Source organism: Cryptomeria japonica, chromosome 10 (genome assembly GCF_030272615.1).
Source record: "Cryptomeria japonica chromosome 10, Sugi_1.0, whole genome shotgun sequence".
In the NCBI taxonomy this organism is placed as follows: domain Eukaryota; kingdom Viridiplantae; phylum Streptophyta; class Pinopsida; order Cupressales; family Cupressaceae; genus Cryptomeria; species Cryptomeria japonica.
Window position 1 is genome coordinate 846,155,020 of NC_081414.1, and position 22,606 is coordinate 846,177,625.

At 34.2% G+C, this 22,606-nt stretch overlaps 2 protein-coding genes across 2 annotated transcripts; one reads left to right on the forward strand and one right to left on the reverse strand.

Moving 5' to 3' along the window:
- Window positions 1–899: 899 nt before the first annotated feature.
- Window positions 900–3,845, forward strand: LOC131054425 (cold-responsive protein kinase 1). The gene is made up of 7 exons (XM_057988938.2): window positions 900–1,789; window positions 1,938–2,063; window positions 2,171–2,301; window positions 2,382–2,595; window positions 2,690–2,921; window positions 3,004–3,154; window positions 3,254–3,845. Exons 1-7 carry the CDS (start codon window positions 1,003–1,005, stop codon window positions 3,566–3,568), a joined length of 1,956 nt encoding a protein of 651 aa, XP_057844921.2. The 5' UTR covers window positions 900–1,002; the 3' UTR covers window positions 3,569–3,845.
- A 14,174-nt stretch (window positions 3,846–18,019) lies between these two features.
- On the reverse strand, window positions 18,020–20,976 carry LOC131859513 (cysteine-rich receptor-like protein kinase 2). Its single transcript, XM_059213337.1, has 7 exons — window positions 20,111–20,976; window positions 19,794–19,919; window positions 19,561–19,688; window positions 19,268–19,481; window positions 18,942–19,173; window positions 18,707–18,857; window positions 18,020–18,612 (listed from the first exon to the last, which is right to left on the reverse strand). The coding sequence occupies exons 1-7, from the start codon at window positions 20,904–20,906 to the stop codon at window positions 18,304–18,306; spliced, it is 1,956 nt and encodes a 651-aa protein (XP_059069320.1). The 5' UTR covers window positions 20,907–20,976; the 3' UTR covers window positions 18,020–18,303.
- Between the last annotated feature and the right edge of the window lie 1,630 nt (window positions 20,977–22,606).

A 22,606-nucleotide genomic window follows, 5' to 3' on the forward strand; every position in this document is an offset into this window, starting at 1 on the left:
GAAATGCAAATTGCTTTCAAATTTTGATTCAAAATGAGTGGTCAAATATGGAAGTCAAAAGATGATTTGTATACTCAAGTGCTAGCCTAGAAAATTTTACATTGCAAGCTATGTGTCGAGGATAGATTGAAATTTATGATGATTCAACTAAATAATTGTGCCTTTTGCCTATGTGTTGAGAATATGAAACATATATTTTAGGACTACATATGTTTTAGGAAGCAATTACCACTTATGTTTAAAAACTTTTATGCTATTTTCTATAATGAACTAAATTGAAAAGAAGTTATCTTTGGTTTTGGTACACATGCCAATGTTAAAACTAAATATTTTACAATGTCTCCCAAAAACTATCATCAGACAACTATCACTTTAAGACTTTATTCTGATATTTTTCTTCAAGTGGCTTTTCTATTTTCGCAGTTCTAAGTTTATACAAGAAGAATAGAAAAATCATAAAACAACTTCAGCAAATTAAAGAACAAGTGCTACAATTCTAATTTGCTAGTAATGTTTGTCAAAATAAAAGTATTTAATATATGAAATGAATTGAGTCTTTCACCCGTCTGACAACTACTTTGTACCTATTATCAGACAATGTACATTTCTTTAGCTCTTGATTGGTAGCTCCTATTCTTTATAAACATGTTTGATTCAATATTAAAAATTATATAGTCAGTTGAAAGGTCGGATCTTTTGTACATCTAAATTATTATGTGGTGGCAAAGATATTTATGACTTTAGTCATGTGAAATTTACTTTTATACAGCTAAGTCTTTCGTGTGCTTTGAAATGTTGTCATATTTATATGAAAAGTCTGTGAGTGCATTAATACATTGTTGACCTTCGGCATCATAAATAAATAATAATACTAAGTGAAAACAAAATAAAAAAGAAATAAAGGTATATGTATCCTCTATTCAATATAGGAGTTCACACGATTTGTTGGCCTTCACAGCAGCTAAATACCGTACTCACGCTGGTATTTCAAGTTCATCTCCCATGTCAATGGGAGAAACCAGAGTGGAAAAAATTGTAAGTTTTATTATTTTATTATGTATGCTAATTGCCCCCATGAGAGCAGATCCTGAGGCCAGACTTTTAGCCTTTTCATGCAGCACCGCCCCCATCAACAACGTTAAACTCTTTGCGGGAAATTTAAAGGTGGCTGTGGCAGCCGTGGTGGAAAATGTTGTTCCATATGGGTTTGCTACAAGCAATGTGTCGGTAGGAGCAGATCAGGTAGATTCAGTATATGTACTGGCGCAGTGTAGAAAGGATAAGTCCTCTGCTGATTGCGCTACCTGCATCAAGGTAGCAACAAAACAAATTGGCGTCTGTCCCAATAATATTACCGGCGCCAGGGCAGGCTACGACGGATGCTTTCTGCGTTACGAGAACTATAACTATTACATTTCAAGCTACACCGATGAGGTAAATAAACAGATCTGCGGTAATGCCAACGTAACCATGTCCAATTCGTCTTCGGCAACTGCTCAAAGTTTGATAAGCGATCTCTGCACTGCAACTCCAAGAATAAATGGTTATTTTGCTGCACAGACTAGACAAGGGCCGTCTAACAAGACAATTTATGGACTTGCCTCGTGTATACGTTCCATTGAAAGGGATTCCTGCGAAGAATGCCTGAGTACTGCTAAGACCAACATAAATAAGTGTTTTCCTCGCTCCCAGGGGAGGGCTATAGACGCCGGCTGCTACTTGCGCTACGATTCCAAACCCTTTTTCCCAAGCAATGCGACTATCGATTTGGAACCTTTCTTACACACAGGTGAGAATTTCATTATATATTCAATTGAAGAGCTTGCAATTTTGTTGACCTTTTTTTTTTTTTTTGACACTTTTCCTTAGAAGCAAGATTGAATTTATAGTGTTAGGCACTTTTCCTTAGGAGCGAGATTGAATTTTTTGATTTTCAGGGAAGAAGAAGGTGAGTTCTACAGTGTGGGTAATAATTGGTGTTGTGGGAGGGGTATTCATACTTGGCCTCATAACTTGTCTCCTTGTTTTCCGGAAGCGGATAACGAGGACAGGGCAGAAACAAGGTGAACTCTTAAACGCTAATTTAAATATATTATAGATAAGGAGTTGCAAATGTCTTGAAAGTCAGTTCGATCTTAATCTATACTAATGTAACAAATATATGGAACAGTGGATACTGAAGAAGAAGCAACAGAACTTCAAGGGCCAGGAGATTTTGATTTCGAGATACTGAAAAAGGCAACTAACAATTTTGATCAAGCAAATAAGCTTGGAGAAGGAGGGTTTGGTGAAGTATTCAAGGTATATTATCACTTATTTCATTTTCTAATTAGGCTTCTGCGTTTATATTATTCAAATGATGGGTTCTTTGATATTTTCAGGGTACGTTGAAAAATGGTAAAGATGTGGCAGTAAAGAAGCTGATATTAGGTCAATCTGCACGGGCAGTATCTGAATTCGAAAGCGAAGTGAAACTTATTTCCAATGTTCATCACAAAAATCTTGTGCGTTTACTTGGTTGTTGCAGACAAGGCCAAGAAAGACTCCTGGTTTATGAGTACATGCCCAACAGCAGCCTCGACAGAAAATTATTTGGTTTGATATTCTGTAACTTTCCTCTTTCGCTTCTGTCATGTGTTACAACAAACATGATAGGTTTTTAAACTCTAGTGAATTGCTCTACATGTAGGAGAACAAAGAAATCCTTTGAGTTGGAAGGAAAGGTTCAAAATTATTCTGGGCACTGCTCGTGGTCTGGCCTATCTTCATGAGGAATTCCATGTCCGTATCATCCATCGTGATATTAAATCAAGCAATATATTACTCGACCAAAATTTTGAGGCAAAATTAGCAGATTTTGGGCTGGCAAGACTTCTCCCAAATGATAAAAGTCATGTTAGCACAAAATTAGCAGGAACCTTGTGAGAAAACCTCTGCTTACTCCCATCATTTTTCTAATCAAAATTTTCAAATATAGTAAGACCATTTTTTTTTCCTTTGCAGAGGATACACGGCTCCTGAATATGCTGGCCATGGGCAACTAACAGAGAAAGCTGACACCTATAGCTTTGGTGTGGTGGTTCTTGAAATTGTCAGTGGCAGAAAAAGCATTGACTTGAATCAACCACCTCATATGCAATATCTTCTTGAATGGGTATTTTAATACTCTAATAGGACTATTTTAATCCTTTTATCCCATCATTCTCTCCGTTAAAAAGCTTGATCATTATAAATAAATAAAAATTTATTGCAGGTCTGGAGCCTATATGAAGAAAACAAGGTTTTAAAGATGGTGGAAAGTCAAGAAAGAATGGAAGGGTATAGCGATGAAGAGGTGGTGAGGGTGATAAACCTTGCACTTCTATGCATACAAGGTGCTGCCTCTAATAGACCATCCATGTCAGAGGTTGTGACATTACTGTTGAGTAAAGCTGAGATCGATTTTCAGAAACCTCTGCAGCCAGCATTCATAGATGTGGCGTACAAAGTACGTGGAGAAAGTACCACTCTAACCACATCTTCATCTCAATCAAATGCCATGGTTACAGAATCCCTCGATGCTCGTTAGTAGTGGTTATTTCTGTTGTTGATGGATACATGGAGAGCAACAAGGAAGGATAGATTGTTAAGTTCTAATGGATTACACAGTTCCTCGCTATTTTCAAATAGGATTTAAATATTATAACATATATTTCCTTTCTATCTTTAAAAATAATCAGGATTTTTTCCAATAGAGACGTGTATCTTACTCATTTGTAAATTTAAATGTTGGACAAAAGTAGTATATTTTATAGTTGAGTGGCGACCTTATTTCTATTTCAAATATGAAGGATAGAATTTTGTTATCATATTATTGCATATAGATGACATAATATTAATTCTTAATAATATGAGAATGAAAACTCTCTTACAATTTGATTTGGATAAATTATTTTCATTATAAAAATTAGAATCAATTGTGAAAATAAAAATTTATAGTTATATAAAAATAAATATATTGAATTGATTTTGTTGAGATTTCAGTTTCAAGATAGCAAGCTTATGGAAACTTCATTTCTTATTAATAAAAATTTGTCTACTCGAAAGTGTTTTCAAATAGAAAGTAAAATTGAGAAAATGTGTGAGATTTATTATATTAGAATAGTTGGCATACTCATGTCTACAATGTTTTGAACTAGACTTGACATTGCACATGAATTCATAGTTATGAGTACAATTATATCCAATCAAGAAAACAATATTGGACAAACCCAGCAATAAAACTTTAAACTCATAAAAGATTTTGGATTTTAATTAGGTTGAGGATAAATTGGTAGATATGTGCTCAATATTTCTGGAGTAAGTTTGATATCTAAAAAGATAGGTAATGGTTCCATTGTATACAACATACGCTAAGTAGATGGTAGTTGCTCATGCATGTAAGGAAGTAGTGTGATTTTATTTAATTGATTTCAAATGTGTAGGTTACGACATTCTTATCATTGTGTTGCGTATAAGATGGCATATTGTTAATTCGTAATAATATGAGAATGAAAGCTAACTTACAATTTGAAATGAGAGATATTTGTGCTACAAAATTTATTTTTATTATAGAAATTATAATCAATCGCACAAATAGAAATTTTGTGGTTACGTTAAAAGATATATGTTGAATTCAATTTGTATAGATTAAGGTTGCAAGATAGTAAGCCTATGGAAAATCTATTTTTTGATAGTAAATTATTGTCTACTAAAATATATTTTCAAATAGGAGGTAAAATTGAGAAAATATGTGAGATTTCTTATACGAGAATAGTTGCAATGCTCATATCTACAATATTTTGAACTAAACTTGATATTTCACATGAAGTCCTTTATGGAACATCAACTTATGCAACTTTTCATGAAGGAGAGATGACGAAAATAAAAATTTAGAGTCATTAAAAATTATGGATTCTAATTAGGTTGAAGATTATCTAGTAGATATGTATTGAATAACTTTTGAGTAGTAAGTTTGATGAAAAATAATATAGGTAATGGTTGTATTACACACAAAATATGCTAACTAGATGGTAGCTCATCATTCATGTAAGGAAGTAGTATCACTATAGAGGTTGTGCTTTATTGTTTGGATTGAAACAAAAATTTATATACATTGACTATGATAGTTAGAGTGCAATATATTTGGCCAAGAATCCTATTTATCATGCTTGGTCAAAGCATATTAGAGTAAAATATGCATTTTAAAGAAAAATACTTGAAGGAAAATGAGGATTATTAGAAAAGGTTGATACATAGAATAATGCTATTGATTTAGTGACAAAACTATGAGTAGTTTGAGAATGTTTCTTGTCCTACATAATATAAATGGGCATGGTTGTTATAAACAATTAATAGTTTAGATTTATAAATCCCTATATAAAGAGATCAACAAGTGGGAGGACGATAGTAATTTTTTCATACTTTGCATGTTTTATAGTCATGGCAAAATCTCTTCATATTTTACATACTTTTCATCTTATATAATTTTTGGCTTTTTTTCATGTATGGCTTCAGAGATTTTCTACCATATTTATCTTTTTGCATGATTCATGTATGTCTAAAATTACTTTTGAAGATTAAGGGTGGAATATGAGATTCATTTTGTATTAAATAATTGTTGAGTTTTATGCAATAAACAAATTTTTTGTTGTGCTAGTATTTTTATCTTTAAAAATATATGCAAGGTGAAAATTTTTCATATAGTCTTTTCTTTTTTATTTAGATCTTATATAAACTGATTCTATTGTACATATCATTGCATCTTTTTTTTCAATAGAAGAAAAATTCTATAGTTTGAAATATTAAAATTTAAAATTTAAAATATTCAACCATAGTTGTAAGTACAACTTAATAATAAGAAAATGTGGTTCTTCATAATTACAAACCATGGTGAAAAGGCTCAACAAACTAGTCAAAATGCTAGTTTGACCAAACTAGATTTTGATAAAGCATATGATAGAATTCATTGGAACTTAATCCTCAAAATTCTTTAACGGTTGGGTTTTGGTTTTAAAATCTAGGCTCGTATTCAAATTCTATTTTGAGATGCTAATGCTTGGATTATTATCAATAAGATGATGAGAGATTCATTTCTTCTACAAAGATCAATTCGAGAAGGTTTTCCCTTAGTGTCATATCTCTATGCTCTCACAGTTGATGCACTAGGATATATTCTTGAAAGAGCCAATAGTTTGAATCTTATTTATGGAATCTCTAGCCCCAAAAAATGTTTGTTATAATTAACTCTCATTATGTTGATGATAGCATGCTACTTTTACAAAATAATGAAAAAAACATCTCCAAAACAATGGATATACTAGAATTGTACTATGTTGTTTCAGGCTCAAAACTTGCCCATGGTAAATTTTTTAATGGTTTAAGTAGGGCCTATTCCTCCATGGATTCCTTAGGATTGCAAACAAATTAGGCATGGAGAAATCATGAGGTATCTTGGGATACCATTTGGTATTGGTATTTCTCTTTCTAATATTTGGAACTAGTATCTTAACAGAGTAAAAAATAAAAAAATTAGTTGGGGGAACAAATATCTTTCTTTGGCTGGTAAAATTCGAGTTGTTAACAAAATACTTCTTGCCACAGATTTTTATTATTCATTCCACTCTAGTTGCCTTCTACAAAAGGTTATGATGACTTAACTAAAATTATACGACGATTTATTTGGGCCAAATTGGATGGTAATATGGGATTCATTTCCAAATCATGGACTCATTGCATTCAACTTAAACATAAATGTGGCTTGGGGTTAATTAATCCTAAAACACAAGGGACATGTTTAGCTGCTAAATGGATTATTGGAGCTATCAAAGGTGAAGAACCATTGAAGATAATCATACAAAAAAAGAGTTAACCTTTCTTCTTTTCTTGTAATTTGCATCTATTTTCGATACCAGAAAACCTATCAATATTTTGAATTCAAGACTATATTTTCAACAACAACTTTAGAATATATCACATCATGATTTTATAATATCACTAAGCTTGTTCATGCTATATAAAAGAAAAAAAAAGTTGAAACATGAAAGCTTAAAAAACCAATTTTCCTTCTATGTGTTACAAATTAAATAGTTGCATTACCTAATACAAATAAATAAGTATTAATTTAAATTTTCTTGCAACAACAACAAATTATAGCATCCTTTCATTTTGTTTGAATATATTGTCTTATTACTTAAGTCTCATGGATATTATACATCTCAACAACTTGAATTTTCATTAATTTTTATGGGGAACCATTCACTCTATATGTATCATATTGTCTTATAGATGATTTGTAGTTATCATTTTTATTTTGCTTTTTGTCTTCATGGTATATTAAATTAAAATAGAATCTCCAAACACTAACATATATAACAACGAAAATTAAATCATATCACCAAGAATATTGTGGCTGTGAATCAACGAATTGTCTCCAGAAACCCATATTGAAATCTCCCCAATCTTGAGTATAGTGGGAGACAGCAATAACACGATGGGCAGCATTGTTTGGTTGAGAGATAACCTCTTTCCTATTAGAAATTTCAAAAAAGACCTCCCACTAAATGCATCCGTGCCTGTCTACATCGACATCAAACTTTGACAACGATCTACCACTAACCATACTAAATGCATCCGTGACTGTCTACATCTACATCAAACCTTCGAAAAGGATCTCTCACTAACCATGCTGACATGAACATGAATATTATACTTTTAATACAAGACTTTTGCAAAGACTTTGACTCCTCTTCCACCACAGGTTCAACTAGTGGTTCCGTGTAGGACTAAGTTTACTACGATTGGCATGATAGGACAAGATCATTGAGTACGCATCCATAATAAATGGATGAGGATGAAGCAAGGCTTAGAAAGTTAGCAGATGATTTGATACAATTTGTTTCAATCGAGTTACATTGTACGTATCAAACAAAATTTTATTCGCCACTCGTTCAGCTGATGGTTACATTGTAGGGCTAAGTTTCTTTGTTAATAGATTGATTTGACAAGATTGATTAGTATTGGCAGGAATAGGACAAGATCATTGACGGAGCCACCATCATTGTAATTAGTATAATAATAATGTATAAATATATTGAAATTGAATCATCATTCAAAAGTGTTGAACAAATGCATCCACCACGTGTTCAAACATGTATCAACACATTATATGCCATGCCTTAATATGTACTCTTTAGAAGAATACTCAATATAACGACAACTAAGCTAAATATCACCAATGACCAACCTCAAAACATAAACATGTGCCATATTTTATGGAATCAAGCTCACACAAATACACCCAAGTGGTAAGGTCAAGGTATTTGCCTTGCCTCAAAATCATGTCTACGCAAAACCATTAACCCCTCATTTATTTTTTAGTACTAAGTTTCCCAATTATTTAATATTGTTTCACATGTGCATTTCACACATAAAATATAGCGCCAATATTACATATAACTTTACAAGTGGACTCAAATAAATATTTAATGTTTCTAAACACATCTCCTAATAATGCATCCCAAATAAATTTTGTATTGAATTAATGAAAAGAATTTATGTTACACAAGGTTTACAACACATATCCCTAACAAAAAGTGACATAAATCTCTTCATCTTTTAGATTCAATCTTTACAATAAGATTGTAGAAGAACAATTAAGTAAGTTACTTTATGTAAACAACAAATACCTTGAACAATTGATCTACCTTGTAGGCCCAGATGTACATGTAAAGACCTTTGGATAATCATTTTTTATTCTTTAAAATTTCATTATTTTTAGGAGAGATGAAAAATCTAGAAGATTATTTGAGTTACAAGTGTGCTAAAGCACCCAAAAACACATCTAAAGGAATGTCGATAAATATTACTTTTAGTCTCAAGCCAAATTTTAAACTTAAATTTTATCAAAAGGGGATTATTTATGAATGCATATCAAATAAAGAATATACTTTTGCCATTTACATAATTTTTGATGAAAGAAAACTGGATAAACCGCTTTAATATTGAGATTAATTTTTTTAGGAACGTGAACCTTTCGTCGTAGTGACATATGATAATTGATTATCTATTTTGGAGCTTCAATCAGTGTACTTTCCCTTTCTCACACATACAACAATTCTTATTCTTCTTTCTTTTATGTTCTTTGGAGGACCTAAATCCATATGCAACTTCAAAAATATACTTGTCTATCCTATGTGTGTAATTGTGATTATTCTTGCATTCCTCTTCCCATTCACTTTTCATTTCCTTTTTCCATTTCACTAGCTTATTTTTTCCTACCATACTATTTATGTTGGAGAAAGAAATGCCCACTTTCTTTTCTAACTCTAAATAATGGATTTAGATTTAACCCTCATTTATATTCTATGGTTTAGCTATCAATAAGAGCCCCTTGAGGGTACTAAATAACCTTCCTAGTATTTCACGAGTACCTCTCAATCTATAACATCCTTATAAGAAGCTATAATGCCTTCTTTCTAAATTCATTAGTTTTCACTTGAACATATTGGCATCACCCTTCTCCATAGTATTACAATTGAATGGATCTCTCTCTTTCATGATAAATTGGGTAAAATTTTCTTGAACAACCCTTAAATTATCACGCATACATATTGGTGGTAAATTCTAAATTCATAAGATAGAGGCATAACTTTCATGCTATTCTAGATCATATTTGGGTAGATTTAGCCATCCAAGAGGGATCTTTCGATCAAGAATCATCTTGTGTAAACCAAAGTACACTTCTTTTTGAGTAATCTATTGATCTAGCAAATTCCTTTCCCAACCTTTCCTTTAAAAAGACTGTATTAATCTTGACTTCAACTCTATAAAAGACATTATTTCAATTAAAAGATGAAGCTCCTTGATCTTATTTGGACTTATTAAAGTCTTCTTCTATCTTTTAACTTCTTACATAAAATCTAAAATCGTAAAGAAAATTAAAAAGAAAATTTGTAACAAATCATCTTTTCACTTTCTAAGCCTTGCTTCATCCTCCTCCATTTCTTATGGATGTGTAGTCATTGATATTGTTCTATTCTATCCTCTTATTGCGCCAATCGTAGTCAATCTTGTCGTGAACAATTGATCTACCTTGTAAGCCCAGATGTACATGTAAAGACCTTTGGATAATCATGTGTTGTTCTTTGAAATTTCATTATTTTTAGGAGAGATGAAAAATCTAGAATATTATTTGAGTTACAAGTGTGCTAAAGAACCCAAAAACACATCTAAAGGAATGTCGATAAGGATTATTTTTAGTCTCAAGCCAAATATTAAACTTAAATTTTATCAAAAGGGGACTATTTATGAATGCATATCAAATAAAGAATATACTTTTTCCATTTACATAATTTTTGATGAAAGAAAAATGGATAAACTGCCTTAATATTGAGATTTCATATTCTATCCTCTTATTATGCTAATCGTAGTCAATCTTGTCGTGAACAATTGATCTACCTTGTAGGCCCAGATGTACATGTAAAGACCTTTGGATAATCATTTGTTGTTCTTTGAAATTTCATTATTTTTAATAGAGATGAAAAAACTAGAATATTATTTGAGTTACAAGTTTGCTGAAGCACCAAAAAACACATCTAAAGGAATGTCGATAAGGATTATTTTTAGTCTCAAGCCAAATTTTAAACTTAAATCTTATCAAAAGGGGATTATTTATGAATGCATATCAAATAAAGAATATACTTTAGCCATTTACATAATTTTTTATGAAAGAAAACTGGATAAACCGCTTTAATATTGAGATTAAATTTTTTAGGAATGTGAACCTTTCCTCATAGTGACATATGATAATTGAATATCTATTTTGGAGCTTCAATCAGTCTCCTTTCCCTTTCTCATACATACAACAATTCTAATTCTTCTTTTTTTATGCTCTTTAGAGGAGCTAAATCCATATGCAACTTCAAAAATATACTTGTCTATCCTATGTGTGTAATTGTGATTATTGTTGCATTCCTCTTCCCCTTCACTTTTCATTTCCTTTTTCCTTTTCACTAGCTTATTTTTTCCTATCATACTATTTATGTTAGAGAAAGAAATGCCAACTTTCTTTTCTAACTCTAAATAATGGTTTTAGATTTAACCCTCATTTATATTCTATGGTTTAGCTATCAATAAGAGCCCCTTAAGGGTACTAAATAACCTTCCAAGTATTTCATGAGTACCTCTTGATCTATAACATCCTTATAAGAAGCTATAATGCCTGCCTTCTAAATTTATTAGTTTTCACTTGAACATATTGGTATCACCCTTCTCCATAGTATTACAATTGAATGGATCTCTCTCCTTCATGACAAATTGGGTAAAAGTTTCTTGAACAACCCTTAAATTATCATGCATACATATTGGTGGTAAATTTTAAATTCACAAGATGGAGGCATAACTTTCATGCTATTCTCAATCATGTTTGGGTAGTGTTGTCATTTTATGACACCCTTGGTCCATCAGTGAGAACCGATCAGAGATATGTTCCATGGACCAGCGCTACCCCAGTTCAATCTAGGAGAAGACGATGGAATCATAAAGTATGAAGTGTTGTCTTGTCGGAAGTTCCTTTCCCAAGCCTTCTCTTCCTCTCTCTTTCCCGGAACTCTAGAACCCTGAGATTCTGAAGTTCCCTTCCTTGGTCTCTTGTTCTCTTGCCTCAAAACTCTGGAACCCTAAAGTTCCCAGGTTCCCAAGTCTTCCCAACTACGGTGACCTAGCTCTCCAAAGTTTCCCCAACTACGGTAACCCAAGTCTCTGAAGTTTCCCCAACTACAGTGACCCAGGTCTCCAAAGTTCCTAAGTCTTCTCTTCCTCAACCCCAGAACTCCGTAACCCCCAGCTTTTGAAGTTCCTAGTTCCTCAACCTCGAAACTCCAGAACCCCCAGGTTCCCAGGTTCCTTGTTCTTCTACCCTGGAATTCCGAAACTCCGGAACCCCCAAGTTCCCAAGTTCGCAGTTCTTCAACCCTTGAACTCCAGAACCCCAAGGTTCCCAAGTTCCTTGTTCTTCAACCCCGAAATCTAGAACCCCCAGATTCTGAAGTTCCTAGTTCCTCAACCCCGGAACTCTAGAACCCCCAGGTTCCAAAGTTCCTAGTTCTTCAACCCCAAAACTCCGGAACCCCCAGGTTCCCAAGTTCCTAGTTCTTCAACCCCAGAACTTCGGAACCCCCAGGTTCCCAAGTTCCTAGTTCTTCAACCCTAGAACTCTAGAACCTCTAGGTTCTCAAGTTCCTAGTTCTTCAACCCCAAAACTCTGGAACGCCCAGGTTCCCAAGTTCCTAGTTCTTCAACCCCATAACTCCGGAACCCCCAGGTTCTCAAGTTCCTAGTTCTTCAACCCCGGAACTCTGAAACCCCCAGGTTCCCAAGTTCCTTTTTCTTTGACCCCAAAACTGTGGGTCCCCGAAGTTCCCCAACTATAGTGACTCCGGTCCCCGAAGTTCCCCAACTACGATGACTCCGGTCCCCAAAGTTCCCAAACTATGGTGACCCCGGTCCCCGAAGTTCCCCAACTATGATGACCCCGAACTCCAAAGTTCCCCAACTACGGTGACTCTGGTCCTCAAAGTTCCCCAACTACGGTGACCCCGGTCTCCGAAGTTCCCCAACTACGGTGACCCTGGTCTTCGAAGTTCCCCAACTACGGTGACCCCAATCTTCAAAGTATTTCAAGCTTACTTCCGACTGGCAACACTTCTGGATGGCATGATCGACACTCAAGGCTTTAAATTCTCCGACAGTTTTGGTGACTTACGCACCTTTTTTTGTGGTATTTAATGTTTTTGGCAGGATTTCCATCAAGGGAGGTACGAGGCCATGCTTGGTGACTTGTGTCATGACTGTCATGTCGGACTTTGGAAGGTTAGTCAATCCACCTTCTCAGGATTGCCCTTTGTGGGTATGGCTAGGTTGCTTGCATGTACAAGTCAAGTGCATGCACTTCCCTGCACTTCTAGACTGACATGCAGGGATCATGATCACCTTTGTGACCATTTTCTATATAATGTCGTTTAAGCCTCATTGTAAAGGGTTCTCTCCCTACTGCCTGGAGTTTTCTTATGCTCTCCTCTTCTCATGAAGACTTGTAATCTTTGCATTTCTACAACTGTAAGATTGGCGTTTGGGCTTATGATTAATTGAAGAACACTATTCTTGCCTTCTTTCAACCTATGTATGTTGTGTATGCTTTCTTACCTTCATCATAGGTGCATGTTGTGGCTCTTTCTCTTCATATATGTTGTGTTAACTGGTTTTCTGAGTGTGACTTGTGGGAATCCTTCTCCCCTCTTGGCATTCGGTGGATTATAACCTTCATATATGCATTGGGGTTACTCATACAATTGAAAGTTGTGCATCTTCAGGGTGTTTCAGTTAATTACTTGTGTCATTTAGGTAGGGAGAGGAAGCCAACCTAGATAGAGAAGGAAGCCAACCTTCTCTGGAGATTCAACCCCCTTGCACAAGGTCCCACACTTCGGGGTTGTTTCCATGTTTCACAAGGTTGCTGAGTTGATAGCTCAGCAAGGGTGCAAGCTTTTGTGATAACAGGTAGATTTAGCCATCCAAGAGGGATCTTTCGATCAAGACTCGTCTTGTGTAAACCAAAGTAGACTTCTTTTTGAGTAATCTATTGATCTAGAAGACTATATTAATCTTGACTTCAACTCTATAAAAGACATTATTCCAATTAAAAGATAAACCTCCTTGGTCTTACTTGACCTTTTTAAGTCTTCTTCTATCTTTTAACTTCTTACATAAAATCTAAAATTGTAAAGAAAATTAAAAAGAAAATTTGTAACAAATCATCTTTTCACTTTCTAAGCCTTGCTTCATCCTCATCCATTTCTTATGGATGTGTAGTCAATGATCTTGTCCTATTCTATCCTCTTATTATGCCAATCGTAGTCAATCTTGTCGTGAGCATAACCAACAAGTAAACTTGTTTCCAATCAGTCTATTAACAAAGAAACTTAGCCCCACATGGACCCCTCAGTTGAACGAGTTGGGGAAGAAAATTTTGTTTGATGTGTACACGTTAACTCTATCGAAACAAATTGCCTAAAAGACCTCCAAAAGTCTTGTGTTAGTGAGAGATTTTATTCGAAATTTTGATGTGGATGTAGACAGGAACGGATGCATTTAATAGTCAACAAGGGAATCGTATTCATGAGTCATGTTCACTATGTAGGTCCATAATTTCTAGAAGGCCGTATGAGGTGAAGGGTGTCTCTCAACCGCACAATGCTGTCCACCGTGTTATTTCTGTCTCCCACTATAGTCAACATTCGGGGGATTTGAATAAGGATTTGTGGAGAGAATCGTTTGACAACAAAAATTGTGATACCGCAGGTATCACACTAGGTATTGTAGAATTCAACACAAAAATTGACAACAAGAAGATTGCAAACCAAAAACTGTCTCCATTCTATTCAAAATTGGAGTTTATACAAGTCGAATGTATCCCAAGGGTCACACAAATCCCTTGGAATTGAAACGAAGAGTCACCATAATGTTTATTACAATTAAACTACTAAAACTATCAAAATTATCAAAAAAACTAAATATAAAATTTTAGTCCACTTTGAAAAGGCACAACTTTCTCATCCTAGCTCCGAATTACAAACCATTTGATGCGTTGGAAAGGTATTCAAATAATCTAGAACCAAATTTCGGAAACATCGAAGATATCTCTTCATGTTTCCGCGCACTACATTTGTCCAAAAATGCACCGAAGACCCTCAAAATTGCAATTTACTAAAACATAGAAAATTTTGAAAATTAGATTTCAATATTTTCCCAATTTAATCCTGATCAAAAAGTCTTGTGTTAAGAGTACAATATTCACGTTCATGACAGCATGGTTCGTGAGAGGTCTTTTTCGAAAGTTTGATGTCGATGTAGACAGGCACCGAGTAGTGCATTCATGAGTCATGGTCAGTATGAAGGCCGATAAGGATTAGATTTTTTGTGCCGACAATTTCTAATATGGCCGTACGAGGTGAACGTTGTCTCTCAACCGTACGATGCTGTCCATCGTATTATTGCAGTCTCCCACTATACTGACCGTTAGGAGGATTTCAATAAGGGTTTGCGGAGGCAATTGGTTGATCCACAACCTCAATATTCTTAGTGATATGGCCTTTTTATTATCAATAATTTCATTGTGGAATCAGAAATCTTAGACAATATGTATCTTTGTTTATCATTATAATATTATAACCGTATTTTATTTTTTTCAATGTTATGAGATAATTATAAATTATTTTTAACAAGGTTAGAAAGTGATACAATGATAATAAAAAATTTGATTTAAAAAAAAATAATAAAAAATTTGATTTAAAAAAAATATAGATAATTATGAGTGAAATTTATGGTTTGTTAATTGTTGTAGAGTATTTGGAACTCTTATTTTAATGTAGTCTAGGTCTACTAATTTATTTATTTATTTGATAAAAGTGGATGAAACCACTGAAATTATATTAAAATTATTGTTTTTTACATGTGTCTGGTTCAAAGAGCATTGAAGGGAAAGAACCAGTAAGAAAACCCTTCAATATTGCTCAAGAAAACATAGGCCTATCTACCCATTACAAATGCCCATAGGCTCCCCAAAAACCCTCCCAGTTACATAGCCATTTGCATTAGATATAAAGGAAGCTATCTCAACCAACATATAGAAGAGAACATATCAAAATAGAACTAGTGCCTTCAACCCAGAACCATCTTGTCTAATCAACACATGTTTCCAGTCCTCTGAATAGAATAAATCTCACAACTAGAAAAGAACCTATGATAAGTGAACCTACCAGCACAAAAATGGTGAGCAAACATATGACAATCTAGATAAGAAGAAAACATGGATGTTGAAGACCCCGAGGAAGCAAAATAAGACCGAGCCATAAGGTAAGCCAAAGTAACAACCAAAGAAATAGCAGCAGGATGAGAAACCATATGAAACACCAAGCTATCTGTAGTTTCCAGTTCCTCAAAAACATCCACCAACCACCAATTTTAACAAGTACTCTCCAAAGAAAACAAAGCATTTTGTGTTAGTACTAATTTATTTTTTATGTCATGAAGAGTAAAATAAAAATAAAAATGATAACTACAAATCATCTATAAGACAAGATATTATAGTGGATGGCTCTCTAAGAAAATTAATGGAAATTCAAATTGTCAATATACCTATTTCCTTGAGATGTATAATATCTATGAAACTTTAGTAGTAAGATAATATATTGAGATAAAATGATTTTTTTTAGGATGTTATAATTTGTTGTTGAAAGAATTTTTTTTTATTAATACTTATTTCTTTTTATTAATGAAATTATTTTATTTGTAACATATAGAAGGAAAAATATTTTCTTTGAGCATTAAAATCTCGCATTTTTTTATATAGAATGAACAAGCTTAGTGAATTTACAATATAAAGGTGTTATGGAAATTATGTTCTTGAATTCTAAATATTAATAATTGATAGTTTTTAATTGTTGATGAGCATATTTTCTTATTGTTAAGTTGTACTTACAACTATGATTGAATAGTTTAAAATTTCAATTTTAATATTTCAGACTATAGAAATTTTCTTTTGTTGTAGAAAAAAAAGAGACTCAATGAAGTGGTATAATAGAATTGATACATATAAGATCTCAAGAAATGGTAACATAAATATAATGTAAAGACTATATGTAAAATTTTCGCCTTAAAAAATCATTTTGGATAAAAATCATAACACAACAAAAATTTATTTATTGTATAAAATTCAATAATTCTCTAATACAATTGTGAATCTCATATTTCACTCTTAATCATCTATAAATATTTCTAAATGCATCAAATGTAATTTTACACTTAGCATGAATCATGCAAAAGATAAACATGAGAAAGATAAGAAAATATCCAAAGTAACATAAAGAAAAATGGAAAAATTTTGCAACTTACAAAATATGTAAAATATGATGAGGTTTTCCAATGATTATAAAACATGCTAAGTATAGAAAATTTACTAACATTTTCCCAATTGCTAAATACATTATATAGGGACCCTTAATTATAAGTTTAGAGTGCACATTAATATTCTATAGGCCAATAAAATTTCTTGAAATACTCATAACGTTGTTAATGAATCAACAATATTCTTTAGTGTATCAAACTTTTTCAATAATACTCATTTTCCTTCAAGTATTTCTCTTGAAAAGGTATATTGCACTCTAATATGCTTTGATTGAGCATGATAAATAGCATTCTTGACCAAATATATTGTAACCTAACTATCATTGTCAATTCATAGATTTTTTTGTTTGAAGACAAATAATGAAGCACAACCTCTCTAGCCACCACTACGTCCTTACATACATGAGCAGTTAACATGCAGTTAGCATACGTTGTAGATATCACAACCATTTAAAGGAATTATTTTTCTTCTAACTTACTACTCCATATAAAATATTGAATACATACTACTAGTTCACCTTCAACCTAATTGGAATCCATATTTTTTTATTTTCATCATATCTTCCTTTATAACAAGTTGCATAAGCTAATGTATCATATAGATATATAAAGTTTTATTCATAGTATTCCAATATTCTTTATCTTGTTTGGATATATATCTACCCACACTACAACTTCATGTACAATGTCTTGTCTAGTTAAAAATGTTGTAGACATGAGTATGTCAATTGCTCTAACATTAGCAATCTCACACATTTTCTCAATTTTACTTTCTATTTGAAGACATTTTTGAGTAGATAAGTTTTATGAAAGAAGTGGAGTTTCCATACATTTAATATCTTGCAAACTAAATCTCTACAAAATCAGTTTAACATATTTCTTATAAAGTAATCACAAATTTGTATTTAAAAAGTTAGTTCTAGCTTCTACATGTAAAATAAACATTGCAGGAGAAAGATTTTTCATGTCAATCATAAGATAGCTTTCATTTTCATATTATTACAAATTAATAACATGTCATCTATATGCAACACTATGATAACAAAAATATATCCTTCATATTTAAAATACATTAAATAAGGTAATCCCCCAACTATAAAATATGCAGAGTATACAATATTTATGTAACATTTAGATTTAGAAATTGAAGTGAGATAAACATCTCTTTTCAAACAATTTTTGGTTATATTTAAAGATGGAAAAGGAAAATGCATATTGTAATATTTAAATACTATTTTAAAATAGTAATGAAGAACTAATTGATTACAATCCGTCCTTCCATGCTACTCTCCATGTGTCCATCGACAAGAGAAATATCCACCATTAACGAGCATTAAGGGATTCTGTAATCAATGCATATGATCCAGATTTACCAGAAATGGAACTTTCTTGTTGTGCTTTGTAACCCACGTCTAGGAATGCTGGTTGCAAAGGTTTCTCAAAATCAATCCCATCTTTTGTTAATAGTATTGTCACGACCTCAGACATTGATGGCCTATGACTAGCAGAAGCTTGTATGCATAGAAGTGCAAGGTTTATCACCCTCAACACCTCTTCTTTGCTATACCCTTCCATCTCCTCTTGAGTTTTCACCAGCTCTAAAACATTGTTTTCTTCGTATAGCCTCCAAACCTGCCATGATATTTTTTCAAAATGATCAAGCTTGTAAAGGGAGCGAATGATGAGATAAATGGATTGAAAGAATATTATTAGAATCTTAAGATACCCATTCAAGCAGATATTGCATATGAGGTGGTTGATTCAAGTCAATGCTTTTTCTGCCACTGACAATTTCAAGAACCACTAAACCAAAGCTGTAGGTGTCAGCTTTCTCTGTTAATTGCCCACGGCTAGCGTATTCAGGAGCCGTGTATCCTCTACGAAAAGAAAAAGAACAGTGTTAGTATCTATATTGAAAACTTTGAAATTGGGAAAAACAGTGGAATAAGTAGTTTTCTCACAGCGTTCCTGCAAATTTTGAGCTAAGATGACTTTTATCATCTGGAAGAAGTCTTGCCAGCCCAAAATCTGCTATTTTTGGCTCAAAGTTCTCGTCAAGTAATATATTGCTTGATTTAATATCACGATGGATGATACAGACATGGAATTCCTCATGGAGATAGGCAAGACCACGAGCAGTGCCCAAGATAATGTTGAACCTTTCCTTCCAACTCAAAGTTTTTTTATGTTCTCCTGCATGTGGGGCAACTCACTAGAGTTTCAAAACCTATCAATTTATTTGTAACAGATCTAAAAAGCAAAAGAGGAAAGTTGAGGAGTAGCAAACCAAATAATATTCTGTCGAGGCTGCTGTTGGGCATGTACTCATAAACCAGGAATCTTTCTTGGCCTTGTCTGCAACATCCAAGTAAACGCACAAGATTTTTGTGATGAACATTAGAAATGAGTTTCACTTCGCTTTCAAATTCAGAAATTGCACGGGCAGAGCGACCTATTAACAGCTTCTTTACTGCCACAGCTTTACCACTTTTCAATGTACCCTGCAAATATCAAGTAACCCATCATTTGAATACGTTAACACACAAGCCTAATTAGGGAAGGAAATAATTGATAATTTACCTTAAATACTTCACCAAACCCTCCTTCTCCAAGTTTATTCGCTGGATCAAAATCGTTGGTTGCCTGTTTCAGTACCTTGAAGTCAAAATCTCCCGGGCCACGAAGTTCTGTTGCTCCTTCAGTATCCACTGTTCCATATTTTTGTTATATCAGTATTAATTAAGATCGAACAGACTTGCAAGGTTTTGCTTCCTTATCTATAATATATTAAATTTAGCCTTTTAAGAGTTTACCTTGTTTCTGGCTTGGCCGAATTATTTTCTTCCGGAAGACAAGGAAACAAGTTATAAGGCCAAGTAGGAATACCCCTCCGACAATACCAATTATTATCCACACTGCAGAACTCACCTTCTTCTTCCCTGAAAAATAAGATGGAGAATACCTCAACTGTGAACAAATCATTGCAAATAAGAGTAAATGTGTGACATAAATTTTAATCAAAAGCGATTCAGGTGATTTTATGAAATTGTAAATTGAAACGTGGATCTATGTGTGGAAAAAATGTAAACAAAATTGCAAGCTCTTCAATTGAATGTAATTAAATTGTAACCTGAGTGTAAGAAAAGCGCCAAGTCGATAGTTGCATTTATTGGATAAAAGGGTTTGGAATCGTATCGCAAGTAGCAGCCGGCGTCTATAGCCCGTCCCTCGGAGCGAGGAAAACACTTATTTATGTTTTCCTGAGCAGTACTCAGACAACTTTCGCAGGAATCCCTTTGAATGGAACGCAGACAGAAGGCAAGTCCATAGATAGTCGTATTAGACGGCCCTCGTCTCGTCTGCGCAGCAAAATAACCATTTATTCGCGGAGTCGCGCTGCAAAGATCACTTATCAAACTTCGACCTGTTGCCGAAAATGAACTGGAAGCTGCGGCGTTGACTTGGCCGCACACCGGTTTATGTGTGGCATCAGTATATTTATCATAAAAATTGTTATTCTCGTAACGCAGATAACAGCCGTCGTAGTATGCTTTGCAGGACATATAGGGACAGTTGCGTGCTTGCTTCTCTGCAACCTTTATGCAGTCGACGCAATCGGCAGGGGATTTATCCTTTCTGCACTGCGCCAGAACGTATACTGAATCTGCCAGATCTGTTGCTGTCTCCTCGTCTGTTGTAGCAAATCCAGATGGAGCAACTTTTTCCACCACAGTTTCCAGCGCGGCGTTCAAAATTTGCTTAAAGACGGTGGCGTTGCCGCTGGGGCCATAGTTGCATTGGTAGGATAAAAGCGTGGCCTCAGGATCTGCTCTAATGGGAGCCATTGCTATGCATAATAAAATAATAAACCTTAAAATTTTATCCGCAGGCTCGGCAGTTGCATCGACCACTCTGCAATTCCCCATTGATATTCGAGGCAAACTTGAAATACCAGTGCCGAAGACGTATTTTGCTGCTTTGTTAAGACCACCAAATCTTATAAACCATGATAATAAAAAATATGGTTAGAAATAGACCTAGTGTTAGTCCTAACCCTGATTACCGTTACAGTTATGTTTAGAATAGAATTAGTATTATTGTTAGATTTAGAATTAGAGTTATGATTAAAGATACAATCAAAATTATGTTAAGGAAAGGAAATCGTGCGGAGAGTTCTAAGGGTTTTTTGCATGGTTGTTTCTCTGTATTGTGTGTTTCTTTGTGGTTTTTCTGATGTCATATCATATTTATTGCGAGATGTTTTAGCCTTTTCATGGCTTCAGCCAGCCTCAACCTAGCTAGTGTTGGAGTTTTGGCATTTGGCAATCATGACACCGCCAATCAAACGGCCTAGGAAATTTGTTCCCAAAGTTTTTCACGAGGTACACTTTTTGGTACCCCAGATTTTGTCTTGCTTGTTCAAGGCTTGTCAATGGCTTGAAATGTTTACTTTAATAGGTTGTTTTGTGGGGAATGTTCCATTTAAAAGCATGCTTCCTAAATGGATTGCCAACGCCTAGGCCCCTCATGGGGTCAAGGTTGACGGCATCCAAAATCTCACCAAAGGATTTGTTTGTTTCATTTGGACAATTCCACCCATGTGCATGATATTATACATCATTGGGCTTGGTTTGTTCAGTCCTCTTTGCTTGTTTTTTAGTCATGGTCATGAGACATTTTTGTCTTTGATGACAAGAAGCCAAAAGTCCTAGTCTGGATAGAATTTTTTGGTCTCCCTTTTCCTTGTTAGCCCTTTATGCAGACGATTGCCCAATCCATTGGCAAGGTGGTGGTTTGCATGGACCCCAATTGTTTTTCCATACCCGTCCTCAAAAAGGGTATGCGTTGAAGTGGATTTGTTTCAGGACCTCAAAAAGACTAGAGATATTTAGATAGGAGGTTTGTGTTACTCTCAACAAGTAATTTATCTGAACTTGCCCAATACTTGTTTTTGGTGCCAATCTTCAGAACATAAGATTAAGGACTATCCTTTGGTTCCCTCAAGAGATAGAACTCCTCCCAAGGAAGCTGCTCCTCCTTGTTTTGAAGCTCCCAAAACTAAGGATGGTTGGACTACCATTGTTCGCAAAGGAAAGGGCTTTTCAACCACTTCTCAAAATCCTTCAAACTCTATTGTTTCTCAAATGCAACCCCAAGTTTCTTCGTAGTGCAGCCACAACCATAGCCGTCACCATTGCAACAACCAATTTTAAACCATGTTTTACAGGGGAAGAAGCCTACAGGCTTCGGTGGTGCCCACTCTTCTTGGGGATGCACCCCCTGCCCACTTCTCTTGTTTCGGTTCAAACATCCTCTCTAAGTGATTCTCATAGCCCTTCTGCATGTGTTGAGGATAGCAACAAACCTCCTAAAAAGTGGCGAGTAGTTCCATACTCAGGTTTCTAGTCAAAAGATTTTTTGCAAAATAGTTTCTCCTCTGTTGAGGACAAGGATAACATGCATGATTTTCAATCATGAATTTCATGTCTTGGAATGTTTGAGGTCTTTCTGACCTTTCTTGGAAGTATTTCATGTGGGATACTTGACTAGATATCTGGGTATTGATTTTTTTAATTTTTAAGAGATTAAAATTGTTGCTTTCATGTTTACTACTACATGCCATGTT

Bases quoted from the DNA above. Each gene is read 5' to 3' on its own strand.
- LOC131859513 (XM_059213337.1), bottom strand. From the start codon at position 20,906: ATGGGGAATTGCAGAGTGGTCGATGCAACTGCCGAGCCTGCGGATAAA. The intron at 19,920-20,110 runs GTTACAATTTAA...CTTATTTTTCAG, and splicing joins GGCGCTTTTCTTACACTCAG to GGAAGAAGAAGGTGAGTTCT. The intron at 19,689-19,793 runs GTAAACTCTTAA...AATATGGAACAG, and splicing joins TCGGCCAAGCCAGAAACAAG to TGGATACTGAAGGAGCAACA.
- LOC131054425 (XM_057988938.2), top strand. From the start codon at position 1,003: ATGTCAATGGGAGAAACCAGAGTGGAAAAAATTGTAAGTTTTATTATT. The intron at 2,064-2,170 runs GTGAACTCTTAA...TATATGGAACAG, and splicing joins GAGGACAGGGCAGAAACAAG to TGGATACTGAAGAAGAAGCA. The intron at 2,302-2,381 runs GTATATTATCAC...TGATATTTTCAG, and splicing joins GGTTTGGTGAAGTATTCAAG to GGTACGTTGAAAAATGGTAA.